Source organism: Mastigoproctus giganteus, chromosome 2, assembly GCF_048544385.1.
Source record: "Mastigoproctus giganteus isolate SK-2022 chromosome 2, ASM4854438v1, whole genome shotgun sequence".
In the NCBI taxonomy this organism is placed as follows: Eukaryota; Metazoa; Arthropoda; class Arachnida; order Uropygi; family Thelyphonidae; genus Mastigoproctus; species Mastigoproctus giganteus.
In genome coordinates, this window is record NC_143576.1 from 7,603,382 (window position 1) to 7,627,872 (window position 24,491).

Sequence of the window (24,491 nt, forward strand, 5' to 3'; positions counted from 1 at the left end):
GTCGGCGAACGCAGGTTTAGAAGATAGTGTAAAACAAATTCGTTAAAAGCACAAACAAAGTAGCGGCGCGCTTCAAAGGAACAGACAATCTGGGAAAATTATAATTTCTTAAAATAAGAAGTTGGACATGGCACTAAATAGACACCGTGAGAAAGATTAAAATGAGCTCTGAATATACAGCCTGAGAAATTTTAAAGGACGAATAGGAAATGATGAAAGTTGATAAAATGAGAAGATTGGGTAAACTCAGAAAAAAGCAGGCCGGAATTATGAGGGGCGTTGCTGAATTCAGAGTAACAAAAAGTGAGTGAGCAGGGGGAAACGGACACAGATCCCTCAGTTGAGCTTTATGTGGGTGGTTATGAAGATGAGTTAGAAACAGAGAGAACCCCGAGTTGAGTATGTGGGGGTGAGCCTTCTTGTGGTGGTTTTGTAAAAATGTGAGTTAGAGATAGAATGGAGTGATGTGGGTATTAATGGAAATGGGTTAATGTTATACTAAGTTGAGTTTTTTTTTTTTTTTTTTTTTTTTGTCTGTGTTTGATAGTTGGGTGAGATAGTTTGGACACAACACACAGTTGAGAATTTGGGAGTGTTTTGCGAAGATGAGTTAGTAACATTTACAGTTGAGGGTTCTGTTGTGGCAGGAAATATGTGTCAGTTAACAGTTGAGTGTTTGGTCGTGGTGGGAAAAGAGCAGGGCAGTGCCCTGTGAAATTTTCTTCTTGAAGGAGTTCTTAATAGGTGGAGCGGGAAAACGAGGGTGGCACCCTATGAGTTTTCCTTATGAAAGGTTTTAATAAGGTGGAGAGAAAGGGAGCGATATCTGCAGAATCAGTAGCTCGAGAGAAAGGAGCGAAAACTCGGAATTAGTAGCTCGATAAAGTGGCCAATGGAAGTAGCCCGTGTAAGTTGGAAAAAGGCCTCAGGATGAAGATAGCAGTCCCCATATCGACGGAGTATGATAGTATGCAACGTGCCAGCCCAGTTAAGGTGTATAGTGAGTCCATCAGAATACCAGAATTGTGATCCTCATTAGAAAATTCACTAGGAGTTCTAGAATGAATGCCCAATGAATACGATGATGACATTTCCAACTAAGAGTGGGAGGATCCAAAACAGCGAAGCCGCCTAAGAAGAAATTAAGTAAGTGACTAACATAGTATTCTCGTTACCTTAAAGGACTTTAGGACCCTAATAACATATTAGTGGAGATTTAAGATACTGAGAGATATATACATGTATATAGAAAGATAAGTTAGGTAATAATAATAGAAATTTGAAAAAGAGATTTGTGTAGAGAGAGATAAGTTAGGTAATAATAATAATAGAAATCTGACAGGTATAACTTTGTAATTAGTGAAAGGAACTAAAGAAGAAGAAAAGGGTGTTAATGATAGTAGTGGCTTTGATTAATAATAAAACATATGTTATGTTTTATTATTAAAACATATGCAAAGGAGAGAAAAGGGAATATTTGTCATAAGTTGTTTCCTGAAAAATGTAGTTATGATTAGCATTTTTTTGGAAGGGGAGGGTAAAGTCCTAGACCAGTGTATAAGGTAAGAATTATGGAGCATGTAAGGAAATTATGGATCATGTGCACGGAAGAAACTATAACAGTTGCTGTACTAATATTGTTTGTGTTGTAAAGGAAGGGATAACATTAATAGAGTATAACCAATGTACTTAGTTATATATATAACTAATACTAAGTAGACAAAGTTGAATATTAATAGTACATGCCTCAATTTGTTCAATTTTTTTATGTTGTATATATATATATAATAAACTATGTTATATTATATATTTGTGTGTGTAGTTTGTCATCCTGGAACACCCATCTCTTCCGAAGGGAATTATAATTAATCGAGAAGTTCCCTTGAATTTGGAATTCTCCTAGGAAGTAAAAGTCAGATGCGTAAGTGGGGGAAATAAGAATAAAGTGGATAAACATTAAAAGGGAACAAAACGAAATAAAAGTAAAAATATAAGAAACAAAAAAATTATATATAAAGTCATTCTTCTTATTCCACCCCCCACAATATTTGACTACACAATTAACCCCAGGTCTTTTTCACTTTCCACTTCCCTGAGTGTAGTACCACACAGTTGGTACATTTCTCTTCGGTTATTGCTACCCATATGCAGTACTTTGCATTTGTCAATGTTAAACTTTAATTGCCACTTCTCAGCCCATCTGTCCAACTTTGTTATATTCTGTTGTAGTAGCACAATGCCATTACTGTCATTAACATCCCTACCAACCTTTGTATCATTTGCAAACTTGAACATTAATCCTGATATACCTTTAAGGCTGCCGTAGCCTAGTGACCAGGGTTCAAGTCCGTGACTGCTGAATACGGTACTGTTTCTTGTATTCTGTCTATCTTGCGAACTCTTTGGTCGATATTTGGTCGTCCCGAACTCCGGGACGACCAAATGTTATTAGTGGAGTTTCCAGGGTTCGGTGCCCATCCGAACCCTGGATGGGCACCGAACCAGCTTTTAAATCTGAAAAGATATCATCAGAATTCTGATTATGGCAGTAAATGAAGCTACATTAAGCAGTTTTTGAATCTCAAAAAAATGTCATTAGTTTGATTTTTAGAGCATTCTGTATTATGAATATCTTGTCTAGTAGGTTGGTGGTTCCGAACACTTTTTTTCATGATTGTGTGAACATCTACAGATTTATAATTGAAAGCAGTAATTTTTCAAAAAGTTTCAGGAGGAAACGATTGTTTAGAATTTTTAATCTGTGGAATTTGTTTCACATAATACGTATCTTTTCTGCTAAATTCCGCTATTTAGGATTTCTTTGTATTAGAATTCTTTTTAGTATGTTATTATAAATAGGCTGCACACCTTTTGGAATGAATGCGGAGAAATCGCCTGCCCCTTTACCGCTTTATTTGGCAAGCTGTTAGTTTTCTGTCGTCACATTCCGCGTTATTGTGATGTTTAGTTTCTGTCTTAGTACTGCATTGCTTATATGTTGGGACACATCCATGTGGATGGATGCCAATATTTTTATCTTTCGTAAATTGCTTAATGCAACTGTATCGCAAAACGGATTGAATTATGTTCAATCTTAAACATAATAAAAAAAACTCTTATAAGTTCGCTGTTCTACGTGAGCGGATTTCTTCCATTTCCTGAACGCTTTTCTTTGTTGAATGCAATTCTAGTGTTGTGTTTGAACCAGCCGTTAGTTCTTGAAGGTTTTTGAGGGGGAGGGATACATTCCTGACTGTATTTATTCCAATTGAAGGTAGTAAGGTGGATTATTGTTTGAAGTTTTAAAAATTGAGTGATAATATCATTTTCTTCTAGTCAGTGCTGGATGTTCACCTGTAATATTGGATGTTTTTGCAAAGCCGAATCATAACAGACGTGTTAATGATTTGCGGTGAATTTGATTGCTCCAAAAAGTGCATATGCTTGAGTTATGAAAGAGAAATTCCAACTGTTTTTTTCCTCTTGCTGACGCTGTTTCTAGACGTTCAAGCTGACGAATTGTAGGGATACTTAGTTCTTCCCTACGCTTAGACTTAGGTACATGAAACGTGCCCATGATGTTGATATATATCTCCAGTATTAGCTTGCTACCATCCATAAAAGAAGTTCAATTATTGTTTAGACTGAGTGATTTGGAAGAACATATGTACATTCTCATATTCAAATTACACGTCTGTAATTTCACTACGAAGTAAGTGCATATCTTTTCAGAGTTTCTTGGGTTACTTTTCTTAGATCCGGGTTGGAAAGGCACTTCCCAGTCTTTCTTCAACGACACGAAGAACCATGCCAGGACAGTAGGAGGGACGTCTGGCGGAGCCTCCCCGCCAGCAAAGCAAGGGAGAAAGAGCCCAGGAAAAGAAATGGGGAGGAGGAAAGGAAAGGAGGGGACATACAGGGAATGTCTCCAGGCGAGTAAGAATGCGAAACCACTAGTGGGTAGAGAGAGAGATAGGAAAACAGTAGGGCAGTTAAGCAGATTTAAAAAAAAAAAATGGGTGGAGGGAAATCGCCAAGTTGACTCCAGTAAACCTACTCCATAAAGGGGTTAGCAAGGGCTGGGTCAAGGACCCAGTACTATTACTCTGGGAAAACCCGGCGTCAGCAGTCTAGTCTGGAGCACAGTGAGGTTTATTGATGAGTTGTGGCAGCAACAGCCAGCAACGATCATCTGTTCTCGAATAAATTTGAGCTGAACTGAAGGAGGGCAGTGAACGCCTCTTTACTTTTGATGAAGCTGTGGTAAGGCCGAAGAGAAGTAAGATTAGTAGACAGAAGTGGTTTCCTGAAATCGAGATAAATATTACAGTTCCGCATGAGTTCGCCGCAAAAACACTTGTCATCATCGTCCACTCTTAGATACTTTAACTTGGCACTAATTGTACAGTGGCCACTGTCGTATAGGTAGTTTCCAAGTTAGGAGGTTGGCCAGGTCACCGTGCTGGGAGTGAGGAAGCTTATCTCAGAAAGAAATGCTGGGTGATCTCCACTTTATATTACTAAGAGTCCACAGAGTTTGCCAAAGTTTGTGTACTTCGGCCCGTTTCTGTTTTGTCTTGATTTCTTGACCGGGCATGGTAGCGAGCCCTATAAATTACAAATTGTTGACGTAAGCTGTGTGTCAGTCAAAGGAAGGCGATATATAGGTCCAGGGGGAGCATACTAGTAGTAACTTTTAAGGCTGCCGTGGAAGTTGTACGGCAGGCCCTAGTCATTCTAAGGAGAAATAGTGTCTGGATCTGACTGTTGTCTTCAGTTGTTGCTTTGTCTACTCTGTGAAACTAGACTGGGCCCCCCACCCATAAGAGACGATCGGGAGGAAATCAGCTTTATACATGAGCTGCAGAGCTGTTCCCTTGAGACCCCCGTCTGTTTTGGTCACTTGAGCGGGTAATGCTGTATATCCTTTAATCTTCTCCTTGAAGTAGTCAAGATGTGGAATAAAGCTCCATTTATGGTCAATAATAATGCCGGAGTATTTTAGAAACTGATAGCATTTTAGAGGTTGATTCAGCTTGATAACCAGGGATCTGTGAATATTCGTGTTAACTTATGTACGAAGCATTTTTGTCTTAGTTGTAGATACAGCAAACTTGTATAGATTAGCCCATTCCTGAAGACCTGAGAGGACAATGGTGGCCTCTCTCTCTCTCCAGGGAATCCAGGATGAAACGCGAACCGTTAGGACTAGATCATCGGCGTAAGATACGTAGAGATGGACATGTTAGGCACTTCCCTAAAATGCGTCACCAGGCTCGAAGTCCATATGCGCTAATTTCATTCAGTAAAATGTATTATTACCCAAAGATTAATTTATAAATTTAAAATATATACATATAAATAAAACAAAATACAATAAAAGATATAAAATATAATAAATATGTAATATTATACTTATCTAAACAATATTTACATTTCATTCATACGGTAGAATGAATTATATCAGGATACATAGAAATGCCGTATGTTGCAGTTCATGCGAGAATAAACAAGATGAAAGATTTACGTGATACTGAATAGCATGGTAGTCGGTGTCGGACGCGCCGGTATGCGTATTTCTGAAACTGAAACTCTGCTTGGGCTTTCACGGTGTCTCGGGTGTATCGAGGTTGGTCCAGCAACCAAATAACCAGCCAACGGCAATCCTGTGATTGGAAACATCCTTTGATGTGAGAGGCCAGTGGAGGCTTACAATAATTGTTCAGGGTAACAGAAATTAGTCAGTCGCATAATAACCGAATATAACGATGGATGGTAATTAAAGAGGCATTTCAGAACGTACAGCTTGTTGAATACCTCTTTCTGTTTATACTCCGGAATGACCATATACAGTCAGAGGAGTTGAAAAGACAGAGAGAATACAAGAAACAGCACAGTATTTTGCACTCACGCTGACTTGAACCATAGTCTTGTATTTAGGCACCCTCGCACCTTACCACTCGGCTACGGCGGCTTCTCTCAGGGATAGGTTATAGCAGCCAGCAACCGAACCGGGTTCTCCTGTCAGCAAAAACAAGGAGTTGCGGTGGACTCAGTAACGCCAACATTAAGCTGGACAGTGGAGGATCGAAAAACCTGTCTAACGGATTCCGATTCCTGCTGTTTCACCCTGGTGAGATGACCAGAGTAAGGGTGTGGGGAGTGATTTCGTTGGGCCCGTTGATACCAATGGAGGATGCCACAGGTTATTTGGAAATTGTTTTCTACAGTGAGCTCTTCATGGCTGAGCAGTGTAACCATTTGTGAATGGGTTCTTCCGACAGGATAATGCGCCATGTCATGAGGTTTGTTTGTTTGTTTGTTTGTTATTTGGTTTTTAGGAGCATTAGCAACTAAGGCCATATTGCTCCGGGAATATGCTGTGGTCATTCCCTGACCTTTCCGCATCCTCTGTATTTGGTGGTGACGGGCTCGAACCCCGGTCTAATCAAGAAGCGTGTGCTACGCACTGCTGCTCCTTCCCACCTGGCTACGGAGGCGCGATGTCATGAGGTCGCAGTTGTACAAAACTAGTTCCAGAAACACGAGAGTGGATTCGCCTTATTTCAATACCCCAGATCTCAATCCAGTCGAAACACCTATGGGATGAAGTAGAACATGCTCTTCGAAGTAGAGATCCTTAACTATCCAATTTGATATAAGTGTGGGGAGCAATTGAGGCTACATACATCAGCATCCATGAGTCACCTCGTTGAGTGTGGGTCACGATGATTTAGGCCGTTCTGAGTACTAAAGAGAAACTTACTACCAGGAGCATCCTATCATGGCTGCAGCAGTGTAACCATCTGTATTTACTGACCGTACCTAATAAAGTGGCTACTCAGTATACATTAGTATTAATACCAATAGTAATAATACATAAATCTATAGCAAATACTAATAATACATAACCAAATAAAAAAATACTAACCGTACCAGACTATTACATCCAGTACATTATGTTTAACTGTCTTTCATGAAATAGCCCAGTCTCAGCTAAACAAATAAAGTGATATTTTTTCGAAAAAAGGATACTGCCCAGAATGGCTAGCTTATTTGCTGCGCTCCTTACGTTTTCCGACATCGAATCGGCCTTGTCTGACTTTTTAGCTCATCATTTTCTCTTAGTTGCTGTCATCGACGTTGGTTTGGATGCTGTGGTTGTATCCACCCATTCTGGTCTTAGAATGATGGCTATTGTACCATTTGCTCTGGCATCCTTGGACAGCTTGCATTTCATTAGGAACAACTATATTTTAGAAGTAGATGAGGGATTTCTAGTTTTTTTATTTGTTTAATTTCAGTTTCGGATGACATGCTCTTTCTTGCTTATTTGTTTTTTTCTTTTCCCATTTAAACTGCGACCGTTAAAACTATCACTGGCACGCCAAGTAAACTATCTTCAGCATAATAATTCATTGCCAATATAAATAACTAGTTGCCTTTCTGCACAGCACCGTAACAACGTTCTCCACGCTTTCCGGGCACTATATATAACCCACCATGACATGAGATGAGCAGCGTAAGGGCTTTGTTGAATGCCGTGGAAAGATCTAATCACGTTCAGTAATTAGCTGAAAATACGCTACAACTCTGCTGCTCTTCATATCGAGCTTCATTACCACGCCGTCACGTGGTTTAACTCTTTAATTCATCTTCCGCATACCGATGGCTAGAAATAACGCGCCTCTCGTCAAGTTAGTGACGTTTGTGTCTGGAGTTGAGGAAAGTGGAGGAGGAAAGGTATTCGAACGTTGGAGTTGTTTATATTAACTCCAAGTCAACCAAAGCCATGTTGTTTGTATGTTTTTTCGAGATGAAAAAAAAAAAAAAAAAAAAAAATCGGTAGAAAACTAAGTTTTGCCTGATACTGAAAAACTCTGAAATACTGTAGAAAATGTTCCTCTAATATGGGGCGGTTTCGAATCCATATCGATGCTTTTCTTTATTCTGTGAATTTTATCCATATTGACAATTTCGTACCTTTTTTTTTTTTTGTAATAATAATAATAAAATTCTTTATTCATAGAAATGTGGGACACGATTCCCGCTACAGGCAACCAGAGGAATCTTACAATTAACTGTACACATTACATTCAGTACATAAAAAGAAAAACTACGTGGGTACACAGCGAATACATAGACAGTGCAATATACACAGCTAATATTGCAATTAATGGATTTTATATGGAGACAAAAATCATTTAAAGTGAAATTAATAGAAAAGTAGACGTTTATTCAGAACTACCAACACAGGACGTCTTTCTTTTTGAAGAACGGTCGTAATCTCTCACGTTTCACCTTACCTAATATCTTTGTGTAATCGCCCATCCTGTTCCTTGCTGACGGAACTAAGATTTTCCGGATAAAAGTCTGTGCTTGAGTGCATGAAATAAACTTTGACAGGTATTTTACATTCTAATTTTTAAAATATTGAGCATACAGTATTTTCAACGATACTTGTATAACTGGTTCCATACTGCTTTGCTAACTGTGGTTATCGTTCCTTCAAACTGCTCACTCGAAATAAACTTGCTTATCAGCGATCCAACGAAAATGCCTTTTTTGAGTGTTGCATTAGATAAACTTGATCTCAGTGATAGTTAAAGAATTACCAACATTTATCTTCTTTATAAATTGTTTTATTGATCATAATTTGATATGATGCGTAGGTAGAACTCTCCTTTGGTCTACCAGACTTTCAGTTCAGTACTCTTTTGAACCCAGCATACGGTTATTTCTTAGTGGCTACTGACAAACCGAGAATTTCTGTTCTCACGTAGTCGTTAGATAGATAGAATTCAAGTTTTTTTTTATGACCCCCCCCACCCCCAAACATGAAAGGTATTAGAACCTATAGTACTGTACTTAGTACAGTGCGTGGGTTGATCGAGATCTTGAGAGAAGATAATTGTTGACATTAGACTTGAATTTCTGTAGATGTAATTTTCACGAAATACGTGTGAAAAGAGGTTGTTCCAGGAAACATAAATTGACGGGATAAATGAGGAAGAAGAAAAGTTGTTCTGTGAGTTGGACCTTAAATGGATGCTGACTGGTTGCGGCACGTGTTCGGACTGGTTTAGAAGAAAGGGAATTGTAGATGCCAATTCAGAAGAACAGTGCCTATGGAAGTATCTATAGAAAATGCCTGCAGCAGAACCAGAATGTCTGAGACGGACAGTGGCGAGATTTTGTAAGAGAAGAGTGATTAATTAACCCGACTGCCATCTTTTGAATGGAGTCTAGAAGTTTCAGAGGTTTTGAGTGCACCATCCCAGTTGCGGAACAATATTCCAAGGTAGGGTGAAATAGATATGTAGAGTGAGAAGTTGTTTAGAAGAAAAGCGCCAAAGACCCAGTTTTTTTTTTTTTTTTTTTGAAGATGAAGTGGAAGCAATATTTGTCATGTGCTTATGCCAAGAGAGGTTAAAAGTCAGGGTAATCGTTAATAGAAATATGTGAAGTTGTCTAGAGATCTGGGTGTCATCAAAGATAAGAACAGAAGAAGCGGTAGACTCCTTTTTTGCAAGATATAAGACAGGACTGAGTTTTAGAGGATTGGAATTAACTAAGTTATCTTTGACCCATTGTAGAATTACCTGGAGATCAGCGTTCAAAGAATTTATGGTGGATAAACTTTTACTTTTTACTATTCAAGAGGATGAAGCTATTTGTGCAGAGTAAGGTTTTCCAAACTGGAAGGTGGAAACGCAACGTGCTGTCATCAGCAAAACTATGGATAGAATTTCCATTCAGTAGAAGGTCAGTAATATACAAGAGGAGAAGAGTGGGAGAAAGAACTGAACTTTGGAAAACACCAGCATTAGTGGAGAAGGTAAAGGACAGAGCCATCTTCCGTCACCCTCAGTGAGCGGTCAGAGAGAAAATTGGATATCCAGTTACAGAACCTTCTTATCAATGAATTGTGCATGCATTTTGTATATGAATAATGTATTGGAACTTATGCTTATATGATATTTGCAAATGTTCTTCTAATTATAAACTCCATCTACCGCATTCCATGGTTTTCTGAGGGAAAACACGTAATGGCTGTCTGAATAGCTCTTGCTGGTCCATACTTTTTTTTTTTTGTGTGGTTTCATATGCAGGTGGGATCATGTCTTCAATTTAAAAAATAAATAAATGATCATTTTGTATGTAATAACTTAAGAAATTAAAAATCAGAAATTTCTTTAATTCAATCCGGACCAATTGCAATTTCAACATGGACTATATCGCTGGTTCAGAAATGTTTGATGAATTACATAATCCAATTTTCACAACAGTTTTTCGTTGTTTTATTTTATTTTAATAATTTTCAGCTCTTCCTATACATTCCATCATGGCTCAGCGCACCAAATGAAATTACTTTTCCTCTTTCCAGGTTAGAAAAAATTAACTTTCATTTCGATTTGTTACCGGATGTGACAACGGCAGGAAGCATAATAGGTCACACAGTATCCGACTGGTATGGAATTCCTGAGGGGACTCCAGTGTTTGCAGCCATGGGGGACCTGCAGTGTTCGGTGTTCTCCATAATGGAAGGAGAGTACGATGCAGGTAAACTTTTAGTTTAATATTTTCTATATTATTATTATTGAACGACAAAAACCATTTACCAATATTTGCAAGAAAAATACAGCTCTTTGTCATCAAAGCAGTTCGGGTTAATCGATATAATCCCGATCACATACAAATTCAAGATTGTATTGAAAATAATCGCTATTGATTTCTCTGAACTCTTTAAAAAAAGTAACTTTGCACGCAATAGTACTTATTTGTAAAAAATGGAATACTGGATTTTCACTACAACAAACTCTATGCAAAATGTATAGCATAATTAGATTTTAAAAGGTATAAGGCTTAGTGAGAGTAGACATATTGTCGAGTAGAAATCTTGATATCTGTTTTATTTAGTTCCATATTTGAGAAAAAGACTGCACATTTGTGCTGGCCTTGACATTTGCCGATCAAAAATGTAAGGTCAGTGCAACAATGTCGTGCAATGTTTAAACTCGTTTTATTATGAGGACCTGGCTGTGTGTAATGTTCAAAGTATGCATGCTGTGCATTCGGGACTCGTACAACCCAACAAAAAATGCGCGGTCCGTTGTTAACTGATTGCTGTTTCGCTGGCTACCATAACACTGAGTTGTAGCTTCTACTGGGCTCGTCTTCCATAGTATAAAAAGGAAACTTGATCTGATTTGAGACAAATTTATACCGACTGGTTTCATGGCTTTCTGAAAACAATTACTAAGCTCACACAATTTACGCCTTCGTTCTGATCTCTACGGGGTTGCACAAGAACTCATTGGAGTTCCCATAGAGCCATGTATGGCAGGAACGAGGAAGACGACGACTGGGACAGTGGAATATTTGAAATTTGTAACACGGGACAGCGATAGCACGTTCTGACACCGAAAAGTGGTTTTTGATAAATATAGTGAAAGATATATAAACGATATTTTAAATAACATTAGTATAACAAATTAGCTTTTCAAATAAAAGCAGAATTAAAAATTTCAGAAGTAAGACACTGATGGATAGACATTAAATAACTCATATAGAAAATAAAGTAAACGTCTTATTAAAATCATCATCATCATCATCAGCCATTTTCAATCCACTGCAGGATGAAGGCCTCTCCAGCAACTTTCCAGTTCCTTCTGTTTTGAGCACTGGACATCCATTTACTACCCACAAACTCATGAATTTCATCTATCCATCTCCGCCTTTGTCTTCCAGGTTTTCTTCTAGCTCCTCTTGGATACCATTCTGTCATTTTCTTAGTCCATCTGTCATCATGTCTTCGAGCTATGTGTCCTGCCCAAGACCATTTTAGTTCTTTAGTTTTGATAAGAATGTCCTTTACTTGAGTTTGTTGCCTAATCCATGTGTTTCTCTTCTTATCTAACAGTCTGATTCCCAATATGATTCGTTCCATTCTTCGCTGTGTAGTTCTCAGCTTCTCTTCCATTCTTTTGGTGAGTGCCCAAGTTTCACTTCCATAAGTCATGATGGGGAGTATACATTGGTCCATTATTTTACGTTTCAGACAAACTGGGATATTGCTCTTCAGTATGTGACTATATTTCCTGAATGCTATCCATCCAAAATTTATTCTTCTCTTGACTTCCAGCCATTTATCATTATTACAGCTAATAACTTGTCCCAGATAAGTATATGACTCCACCTTTTCAATTACTGCTCCTTCAATCATTATTTCCCTTTCTGTGGCATACTTGTTCATCATTACTTTTGTTTTAGCCATATTCATCTTTAGTCCAAAATCCTTACTAGCTGTGCATAACTGATTAAGATTTTCCTCTAATTCTTTGGGATCTTGGCTTATGACCACAATGTCATCTGCAAATCGTAAATGGTTTAGGTACTCTCCATTCACATTGACTCCTTTCTGCGACCAGTCTAATCTTCTGAAAGCTTCCTCAAGGGCAGCAGTAAATAGCTTCGGAGATATTGTGTCTCCTTGTCGAACTCCTTTCTCAATTTTAAATTTGCTACTGTCTTTGTCTAGTCTAATAAAGGAGGTAGCACTCTCGTATATTTTCTTCAAAATCATAATATATGGGGTATCAATGCCTTGTCTTTCCAGTGCCCGAAACATTGCCTTATGCTGTATGGAGTCAAATGCCTTTTCATAATCCACAAATGCCAGGCATAATGGTGTTTTATATTCATTTGCTTTCTCCATTAGCTGTGATATTACATGAAGGTGATCCATAGTTGAGAATCCTGTCCTAAAGCCAGCTTGCTCTTTCGGTTGATTCTCATCCAGTATTCTTTCTAATCTGTTAGTAATGACCCTTGTGAACAACTTGTAGATGTGGGATAACAAGCTAATTGGTCTATAATTTCCAATTTCTGATTTATCTCCTTTCTTATGCAGCAAAACTATGATTGCATTATTCCACTGCTTAGGCGTCACACCTTTTCTAATGCACTTTGTGAAGAGCCTTGCCAGTTTTTGTGTTATGTCTCTTCCTCCCAATTTTAACAACTCTACAGTAACTTCATCTTCCCCCGGGGCTTTCTGATTCTTCATTTTCTTCAATGCATGCTCTACCTCATCAGAAAGAATATTGGGTATGTCGTATGTGTTTCTACTTTGCAATCCATCTTCCCCACTGCTGGCATCATTCCCCTGCTCCTTGTATAATTCTCTATAGTAGTCTTCTGCTATTTGAATTATGCCTTCTCTGCTGTTTATAAGTACACCATCGCTATTCTTCAGTTTCAGTATTATTTGTCTTTCTGTATTACTGTTCATGGCTGCTGATTTAAATCCTTTGTTTTCCCTTAATGCTTGTTCTACTTTTCTTGTGTTAAATCTTCTTATGTCCTCTCTGAGTCTCTTTCTAATGGCTTTGCATAACTCAGTATACTCAATTTTCTCCCTGTCAGTGTTTTTCTTGCTTTTCATTTGTCGTCTTCGGTTCATCATGACAAGTGTTTCTTGACTAATTTTTTCTTCTTTGGATTTCTTTTTCCCTAAAGGTTTCTTGGGCTTTATCACTTTCAAAAAGTTGTAATATTCCTCGTCGATATCTTGGTCCTCAGCTGTCTGCAGAAGCTCAAACTTGTTCTTAAGTTCCAGTACATACTGCTTTTTCTCCTCCTCTGTTATTTTAAAGACCTTTGTATTATTTACTCGAGTCAGTTTTTTCCTTTCCTTTCCTACATCTATATCAAGTGTACATCTTACCATTCTGTGATCACTTCCAACATTTACCTTATTCAGGACGGTAACATCATTCACAATATATCTTCTGTTAGTGAGGATGAAGTCGATTTCATTAGTAGTTAATCCATTTGGACTCTTCCATGTCCACTTTCTGTTCACCCTTTTCTTGAAAAAAGTGTTCATTACTGACAGTCCTTGAGATTCTGCAAATTCCACAAGTCTTTCACCTCTTTCATTTCTTTCACCAATTCCAAAATTTCCTATAGTTCCCCTTTCTGTGCTGTTTTGTCTTTTTCCAACCTTAGCATTGAAGTCTCCCATAATAATAGTGTAGTGGGTTTTCTGCTCATCTAGAAGACTCTCAATTTCAGTGTACATTTCTTCAACCTCTTCATCATCATGGCTCGATGTTGGTGCATAAATCATTATAATCTTTAGCTTGTATCTCTTAGAAATCTTGAGTATTAGTCTTGACACCCTTGGTGATGTACTTTTGAATTCCAAAATGTTGTTTTTAAAATCTTTATGGACCAGAAACCCAATTCCACCTTCACTCCTTTCACTGTGGAAATCTGCTGTACATTGGTGTACAGCAGATTTCCACTTGATAAACTTATAAGTGATTCATTTCTTCTTCTTGTTTCAGCCAAACCGATGATATTCCAATTCACATTTTCTAATTCCTTTTCCAGCTCTAATATCTCTTATTAAAATAGCAAACTTTTTTTACCAGATCTTTATATATTTAACTGTCTCCTAAAAAGCGACCATAACTAGAACAAGTCAGGTAACGTACGCATTTTATTCCAAACCCTGATGCCTTGTTTCAAAGCGCATCTGATTATCACAATAGCGTTCTTGCCTGTTCCTCAAAAAGTGTTACCAAAACTTCGTGCGATGCTCAAGTGATGGTTACCCGGTAGGTAGAATTCATATAGTGGTACTTGTTAAGGAGGCAGGAGCACAGGAGAAATATGAGTTAACCTCTCGAATTTAAATTTGTATGGTTCAAAAGAATATTCTACATAAGCCGTTAAAAAAAAAAAAAAAAAAATCAGTGCTTTAAAATTTGTGGAATGAACTCTTGATATCCATTTTGGTCAATACCTTGTATAATAGTTTTTCGTTGGTATGAAAAGCATAGTACTGTAGCTTCCTGAATAACTTCCTTGAATAGTTCGCATTTGTATAAGAAAAAAGTGGGGCCATCCGGTCTCACTAAAATGAACTTAGATGTCTAAGACCATTGTAACCCCCCCCCCAACTTGTGAAAGCAAAACCTTTCCCCTTTCCTTTGATGGTGGTTATTTCTTTAAATAATAAAAGATACCACGTTAATACATTATGATCACCTCTTGCTACAGAGCAGGATTTATATACGATGCTCGAATCCAGAGCATGTTACATGTTGCAACATGTAATTATAGGGTTTTTATTACCATAAAAGGAAACGGCAAGGACACTATCTGATAGGAGGTCCTAAGCCATGGCTTATTCGGCTTATGCCTAAATCCGGCACTGGTTTTCACGTTTCCGTCTAGATGGTAAGCGTTTTTTCCATAATATGACAGAGTTAGTCGACCTTGGAGGAGGGCTGCATGGTTGACCACCGAACTTCAGACATCGTAGTATTTGCTGCCGAAAAATTCTCATGTGAGTACTTTACATATTCCGAATATGTTCCAAAGTAATTGTACTGTTAGCAAGATTCAGCTATCACGTCATATGGAGAGAACATGTATGCAAGTTTTTGAACGTCTCCATCCACCCCTTCTAGACTGGCCAGTTTCAGTTTAGGAAATTAGTAATTTAAATAATCATTTAATTTAGAGATCCACGAGTTATATTGCTGTTTTGCTTATTATATAGCTTCTTATTAACTTAAACTTTTTCTTCCTTTCTCCTAGTGATGAATATCAGTACTTCCGCTCAGCTATCATTCCTCATGCCAGATGGATTTATACCGCCGGATAGTGATCCTACATCCGCAGTGGAGTATTTTCCATACTTTCGAGGACGGTATTTAGCCGTTGCAGCATCTCTAAACGGTGGTAACGTTCTAGCAGCTTTTGTGCGCATGCTTCAGCAGTGGACTCACGAACTCGGTACTATACTTCAGACACTATACTTCAATATACGTCAGAGTCAAAGATTTTGGATCTCTTGAAAAAGCCAAAGAATGCAATACCTGTGCGTCATCACCTCTGCACTTACGGATATGCATGGATATTTAATGGGTTGTTGGGAATGCGCGTTCGGACAGTATGAGTTGACAGGAAGAAAGTAGTGTTGGTTGTGCTCTCTTCGTGGACATGAATTGCTTCCATACAGGACTTGCCAAAATGTAATTTGAACAATAAGCAAACACCACGTTTCTTGAACGACTCCAGCAACTTCCATTAGGAACGTTTCTTTTGTGGTTTTTACAAGCAGCACCACGTTTCCCCTCCCAGTGGTCATATTAAGGTGGTCTCGGTCTGCATTGAATCTGTCGATTAGCACCTCTGACGAAGGTATGCTCTGCACGATGTCTTGTGCCATCTGTTAGATATCGTGGTACCACAGACACGCATGCGGTATGTCGTTGTCGTTGACATAACTCATCTTTGCAAATAGTGGTACTTGCAGTACGAACGCAACTGATTTGTGCAAAAAGCACATGTTTGCTTTTCCTCTTCTTTTACAAACTGACTGAGCGTGCACACCGGAACTAGTCATTGACTACGTCTTGATCCGTGCATGTCATCACGTATGCAGACATGAAAAGCGCACAGGAACTGACTCCGTGTACCTTTTTTAAAAGTTCCAAACTTTGACTCTATTACTACGTATCATTAAAATTTAAGTCATTTTCTTCATTTCCCTATCCTTGTAAAAATTAATCTGCGTGATATCCATGGTCTAACCTCCTATTGGCACTTTTGTAGAGTTATTGTTAGAATATCCCTAAGAAAGAGTAGGTTAAAAGGATTCGCGAGAAATACATTCAAGAGAAATAGTGGAGCTGAAAATTGATTTAGCAAAGTATGATGATTGTAAACTGCATTTCGATTTGCCTTTTAAACATTTACCGTGTCAAACGTTGGTCATTTGCTGCGCGCCTAATCACTTGCTGTCAGTGTTTTTTTTTTTTTTTTTTTTGTTTGGCTATTTTTTTTTCTGTGCCTTTTGGAGCAACTTTTGTCATCCAGGTTTAAGAACCTCTTGCTAAATGAAACAACGCGTTGACATAATTGCAAATCCCACGAGAAAATTTGGTTTTAGTGCCAGTTTAAATTAATGTAAAAATTTATTTTATCTATAAATTACTAATGATTGGATACACGTGCTGAGTAATGGATGAAAACTTGATACTTTTAGCAGTTTTATCAACATATTTAGCAACAATTTAAATAATACAAGTAAACGTATTTCTAAAATGTACTTTATATTAAACACGTTAGTTTAATGTACGCAGTGCGTTACATTTCGGGCGCGTTAGGAAATAGTAATAATTCATGATTTATAAAAAAAAAAAAAAAAAAAAAAGACCAAAAAGCAACGATTTATGGCAAACCAAAAAAAGAAAAAAAAATTCGTTTCTGCGCATCCGCTACATCCGTCATTCATTCTTCCAAGAAGCGTAACATCCACTGTTTCAGCTACAATATACGGTATATGGATAGCCGGATTTTTAGCTAATGAAATTTTGGAAAGGCTCTTCAAACCTTTCTGAAAAGGTCAAATATAAAATTTCATAAAAATCCATCCACTGGGAATCGAGTTATTACAGGAGGATGTTAAAAATAAATAATTGCCGGATTTCTCTTGGTCCGATTTTAATGAAATTTGGAATGGCTCGACAAATCAAAGAGCCAAAATATAAAATTTCATGAAATTCCGTCCACTAGGAGTTGAGTTGTTATATGCGGACAGATGGACGGCCGGAGAGGGTGAAGACAATAGGCACATCGCTAACACGCCTAAAAAGACATGCTTTTAGAGAATCAAAAATACTATTACATCCAAGCAAGCTTTACAATCGGATGAACTCTGTATTTGATATTCACTGTACAATTGCAAAAATTTTATATTCACTGTAAAACTGCCAAAATTATTGGCCGTTCAACGATCTTTAGTAACGTGTTGCTCGTGATTGCCGTGGGCCTTCTGTTGTGAAAAGTTCCATCAATAGCATCATGAACTTGAGAGGTCAAGGAGAGGAAAGAGAGAAAAAAAAATGAAAAACATTTTCATTATGCTTAATTCAGTATACACTACATGTACAGTACATGAAAAAACAACGGTACATAATCAGTGTACAACCACTTCAAATTATTTCGTGGCTTTGCTGAAGTTCAATGCAAATTGATTTTAGGACTTTTTAGTAGCGTTAACGATTTTATATATACTTTGCTGATGAACGCGAAATGTAAATATACCATAATCAGGGCCGGTGTTGTCTGAGGTGATGAGATCAGTGGGTGCCGAGAGACAGGATTACTGTTACACTGTAATGCTATATTTCGATTGTATATATGTAATACTGTATTTAATTGATAACTGTATGCACGCGTTATATTTAAAAGACGGGTATGTTGTATTTTAACGCTGAAAAATAATTGTTTTTTGTACTTTTGCATTTATTTATTTGTTTGTTGTTTGTCTTTTAAGGTTTGGGAGTTCCTGAGGGTAAGGTCTGGGAGCGCATCCAGGCTACTGGTCAGGACGATTCGAGTGCCGAGTCAGACCTTACCATAGTGCCAACTTTATTTGGTGAGCGACACCTAGCGGAACAACGAGCTTCTGCTCATAATATCGACCCCCACTGCCTCACGCTAGGGAAAGTATCACGTGCCTTATGTAGGGGTCTTGTATCTAACTTACATTCCATGATGCCTCGTGAGCAGCTCGTTGAAGCCAAGATACAACGAATAATGGGCAGCGGAACTGCGCTAACTAAAAACGTCATTTTGCAAAAAGAAGTCGAAAGGCTCTACGAACTTCCGGTTGTATATGGCGCAGGAAGTGACGCAGCCGTCGGAGCAGCTCTTGCCGTTTTACAGCACTTATGAAGAAGTACAAATACTTTTCTTGCCTGAAAGGAAAGTGGAGTCTGCTTCTTTCTCGTCTACCTAACCACCTGACTTGACGAAGGAAGTTCGGTGAATCAAAACATCCAGTATTTAAGAGTAGAAATAGGAAAAATGTAGACTAAGCAAGTAGCGACTAGATTCAATTGACTTTGTATTTAGTAGTGTATTGCTTCTGTAAGATTCTCATTTCTTATTTGGTTTTAGGAAATTACTGCATTTTTTCTTCATTATGGATTACAATGAATGCGTAATATTTTTGTTGCTGGGACCATGAAACCTAAACTAGCTAGCTGCTTGGAGAAGAAAGAGCCAAAGCTTTCTTTTTAAGACAGTACGCTTTTTAAATGATTGTTTATTTAGTTTGTCGTTAGTGTACGAAGAATAATGTGAGCTGAAATTTAATTACAAGCTCGTGTAGTTGTAGGAAAAATTAATGTGTTAGATCGCTGCAAAATAGTGGCTTAGGTAGCAATGGTGGGGGGGGGATACTTAATAGAGCACCGGAACAAATGGGGTGTCAGAGCCAACTAGACAAATCTTGCTTACTGGTGTGGTAAACCCTGCTAGGTTCGGTTCTTGGGATCATTTTTCCAAGCATTAAGGCGCCTTGCTACAGCAGTGGGCAAGAAAGAGTGTGCAAACATCCGACTCCAGCATGTGATCATAATTTTAAAATAAAATTAATTTGTTTAAAATATGGTCTCCTTTTTACATCGGGAAATAATTTTATAACACACATAGCAATATAATATATATGTACAGCACAATTCAGGTCGAAATGCCCCATACATTGACTCGCTATCACATAAGGAAATTTATTGCACTTGTAGTGTGATAATGTTTTGATTTCCTCTCCCGAAAGCTTACAGAAGATCCTAACGTATGCTTAGGTGTCTTTCAGTAATCCACATTCCTCAGCTGTTTGTCGGTTTCAAGGCGTATATTAACACTTCCCCCACAGACGAAACCCACGTGCATTATCTTTTAAAAAGGATACAGGACTGAGAATGTGAGCTGTCATCTTTCTTGGTTCGAGGAAACGTCACTGCCCCACATTTCCTTGGTAGCAGGTACAGCAGAAGTACTCAAATCTTTTGATAACTGCCCCGCGAGTGAAACAAAAACCTTGAAAGCTGACGAAATCCCACATCGAACACGCATTTTTCTTCGCCAAACGTTGGAAATTAGCAGTACTGTTGTCTGCTTACACAATCCTGTTAAGTTTTCCATCTTATCGTTTACAGTTTCCTCTGAGTTTTTCGTGGACCTCCCATTTCACGCTTTAAATATTTCCACTGACAGGATGACAGCTACATCTCAACGATATTTACAGTCAAAAGCAAGCACGAAATGTTGAGATTACAGTAAATTAAGTGAAATAATGATCTCAGAGAAGTGTTCGTTAGAAAGGAGGGAAAGGTTCCAGGGGTTGATCATATATATTCAGGTAAAATTAAAAAGGCTGCATGGAAATGTATCAGACCTTTGGGAATGGTGATGAGAGCATCATTAACCTCCGGGAAGATCTCCCTTCAACTGTAGAAGTGCAAATCTCTCAGTTCACAAAGGTGGTGCTGAAAACTAGGTGGGTAATTATAGGCCAGTGAGTTTGAATTCTGTAGTGGGGAAGGTCGTGGAGTCTGTGGTTGAGGATGCGATTCAGGACCATCTCGGCAAGAATGGCATCTTGAATAGATCCAAACATGTGTTTAAGGGAGGTCATGCCTGATCAGCTGATAAATTACTATGATGTAGTCATTAAAAGATGGATGTAAGTAACAATTTTGACATTATATATCCATACCTTAGTAATGCTTTTGACACCTTTCCCCTTAGATGCCATGTATTAGATGCCGTATAAACTGAGAAAGAAGTCTGCTATATAAACTGGAAGAAGTTGAAATTACTAGGAGAGGGAAGAGGATTCTGAGAAATGGTCAGTTATTCCTCTGTACAAGATGATGGTTATACTACATTTAGAATATTGTAATGTTTAAGTCTGGAGACTGCATCTAAAAAAAAAAAAAAAGTTTCAAAGAAGGGCGATCAGATTAGTAATGAATGCAAATCGATACACATATGAAAAACGGCTTAGAAGTTAGGATTGGACTGAAAAGTTTGACAGCTATATGTCTAAGGGAAGATCTAATTGAAGTGTATAAGATCCTGAAGAGAGTGAGTAAAATAAATGAGTTCTTCTCCCTCGTAGATTAGACACGGACCAGGAGGCACAAATATAAAAATCTCAGGGAATATTAGAAACTGATTTCATGGACGTTTTGTTATTTATTTTTTTGATGGAAGTCTACATCCTTGCGTCATTTGGCCTTATCATATCAAGATCTGTTAGGCACTCTAGACTTATTGCAAACTTTCTGATACATTGTTGTGTGATTTTAAATCTTTGTACTATCTCTGCAATGTTTCATTCGGTCCATACATTGTCCATGATTCAGAATGAGACGAGATAAATCTCGGGGACACTGTCAGGGCTCTCCTTCCACTTATTTGCAGATCCCAATATTTAAAATATGTTTTTTAATTTTATTTTCTCAGAAGGGCTCCCTTTTTTTTTTTAAATTTCATTCCGACCGTATTGTGTCTCTTTACTGTTGCCTTGCACAGTTTGTATTGTACCTTCATCAAATTCACCTTGCAGTTTTCATTATTAGGCGAATGGCAAATTAGATGCAAGCTAAAGCCATACTTTGAATTTTTTTTTTTTTTTTTTTTTATGAGAACCCCAAAACACGAGAGGTATTATAACCTATAGTACTTAGTACCATGCTTGGGTTGGAGGTTGAGAAGACGAAAGATGATATTTGTTGATATTGGACTTGAACTTCTGTAGATTGTAATTTTCAGGAAATACGTATGAAGGAAGGTTGTTCCAGAAAACGGCAGTTGAATGAATAAATGAGGAAGATGAAAAGTTGGTTCTGTGAGTTTGAAGTTGGACAGTAAATGGATGTTGGCTGGTGGCGGCACGTGTTCGGACTGTTTTGAAAGAGAGAGCGGAAATTATAGAAGCCAATTCAGAAGAACAGTGCCCATGGAAGTATCTGTAGAAGAGGCATGCAGCAGAAACAGTGCGTCTATGAGACAGCGAGTGGAGAGACTCTGTTAGAGATGAATCATTAATTAACCTAACTGCCCTCTTCTGAATGGAATCAAGAAGCCTGAGAGAGGTTTTGGGGGCACCACCCCAGATGTGGGAACAATATTCCATGGCAGGGCGGATTTGCGATTTATACAGAGTGAGCAGCTGTTTGGGAGAAAAGTAACGCCGAGAGCGAAAGAGAAAACCAAGTTTTTTAGATGCAGAGGAAGCAATATTTGTAATGTGCTTGTGCCAAGAGAGATTAGAAGTCAGGGTAATCCCCAAAAGAGATATATCATTTTGCCTAGAAATCGGAGTGTCACTAAAGATAAGCATAGGAGCAGAAGAATCCTTTTTGCGAGATATAAGACAAGACTGAGTTTTAGAAGGGTTGAAATCGACTAAGTTGTCTTTGCCCAACTGGAGAATTACCTGAAGATCGGCATTTAAGGAATTGGTAGCAGATTTATGAGAAGTTGAAGCTGATTGAGCAGGACAAGGTTTCTCAAAATGGAAAGTTGAATGCAATGTGCTATCATCGGCAAAACTATGGATAGGATTTCCAGTCAATGGGAGAAGGTCATTGATATACAAGAGGAAAAGAGTGGGGAAAGAACTGAACCTTGGGGGACACCGGCATTAGTGGAGAAGTTAGAAGACAGAGAGCCATCTACCATCACCCTCAGTGAGCGATCAGAGAGAAAACTGGATAACCAATTACTAAAAACAGTTGGCAAACCATAAGATGGAAGCTTGTTTAGAAGACCTTTATGCCAAACACGATCAAAAGCCTTTGAGATGTCAAGAGCAACTACTTGTGTTTCACCGAACCTTTCCATTGAATTAGTTCATAAATGGGTAACATAAGCCAGAATATCACCAGTGGATCGACACTGACGGAATCCATACTGGCGATCGTTGATCAGACGGAAGGTTTCTAGGTAGTTTAAGAGTTGGCGGTTAATTGATTTCTCCATTACTTTAGAAAGAGTAGAAGTAATTGCAATGGGACGATAATTGGATGGGAGGGATTTGTCACCCTTTTTAGGAACTGGCTGGATATGAGCAAATTTCCAAGCAGAAGGAAAAACACCTTTGGAATAAGAAAGTGAAAAAAGGCGGCAAAGAATAGGAGTAAGTTCAGGAGCACAGGTTTTGAGAACAAGTGGAGAAATACCATCAGGACCTGGAGCTTTCTTAGCATCAAGATTCATCAAAATCCTTCTGATATCCTTTTGACGGAAGACCACAGGAAGCATTGAATGGAGCGTGTTAGGAATTGTGGGAGGTGTTTTACCAAGATCATTAATACATGAGCTCGAAGAAAAATGGGATGCTAGCAGGTCAGCTTTATCCTTGGCTGAAGTGACAACAGAATCATCTGGTTTGGACAGAGGTGGGAGCAGAGATGAGCAAAAGTTGCGGTCAATAGCTTTGGCAAGAGACCAGAATGCTCGGCTACCATTAGGGCAAGAAGCAAGTTTTCTACTCTTAGCCTGTTCAAACTCTAGTTTGGACTGATTAATAACTGCTTTACAATTGTTGCAAGCTTTGGTGTAGGCAGAAAATGAAACTGAAGAATTAGAAACAAGCCAATTACGATATGCAACTGTAAGAACAAAATTCTTACACTTATCCTAGCGAATGTTATGTTATAAATATTATAACATAACAAGAAAAAAAAGATGTATATAGTAAATAATATTATTTACATAGGATGATTTTAAGCTTAGATTGCGATCGCTCCGTACCATACAGTCAAGTAGGGGAGGATTAACGTAACAACGGGAGGTAGCAGGACGGTACACAAGACAATGGGAGCACTGGAACACTAGTACAAAGGGGGCACCGCAAGGCCAGTTCATGGTCGCATAAACAGAAAGTGAGCAGCTCTTTGGAAGGAAAGAACAAGGGAACCGACTCCCCCTTGTGGAGAGGAAGATTTTAAGAACTAGGAGGGTGAAGAAAACCCTGGATGCGATATACACTATGTAGAAATGGCTGCCGCTATTTGAAACAGACCGACTCCTTGAGCACTTACTAATTTCAAGGAGCGGTAGAGAAGAAACAGAGTGGACTAATGGCGGTAAGTGAATCGGGAATGATCACAAGGAAATATCTAGAAATTTCTAGACGCCCTGTAGTTCATCGAAGTTGATGAAAATTTCGTAAACAGGAAGTTACCCCAGGAGAGGGAGGGCCAAGAAAAAACGGAAGAAGTGGGAGAGAGCGAATGAGAATAATGAGATGATGGAGAACGAACGACGATTGGATTAAAATAGAATGAGCGGCTGAAACAAAAAGGCAGATGCAAGAGGGAAGTGAGGAGTTTTATTGGGAGAGTTAGGAGTTTGTGGGAGAGTTGTGAGTTTTGGCAGTGTGGAAGTTTGGAGAGTTCCCGTGGAGATGCCTGAGTGATGTGCGGCTGGAAAGAAATCCCGAGAAGTGCCGGGAGAATCGCCAGAAAGTAGCGGACAGAGTAATGAGTTGTGGGAGATGCTGTTTAAGAGTTTTTGGAATAGGAAGGAGATAACCGTTGAAAGATGGAAACACCTATGCTGGAGCTGAAAAAAGAAAAGGATCGAAAAGCCTCGGTAATGAAAGATAA

The 24,491-nt window shown here is 38.4% G+C and overlaps 1 protein-coding gene across 1 annotated transcript in view; it reads left to right on the top strand.

The window, feature by feature from the left end:
• LOC150089144 (sedoheptulokinase-like) overlaps positions 1-20,618 on the top strand; it is a 68,594-nt gene extending 47,976 nt beyond the window's left edge. Inside the window, exons 2-4 of the mRNA XM_090388035.1 lie at positions 10,388-10,563; positions 15,616-15,813; positions 18,362-20,618. Of these exons, the coding sequence (XP_090244161.1) occupies positions 10,388-10,563; positions 15,616-15,813; positions 18,362-18,762 (775 nt within the window). The 3' untranslated portion in view covers positions 18,763-20,618. The remainder of the gene's footprint in view (positions 1-10,387; positions 10,564-15,615; positions 15,814-18,361) is intronic.
• Positions 20,619-24,491: the final 3,873 nt, after the last annotated feature.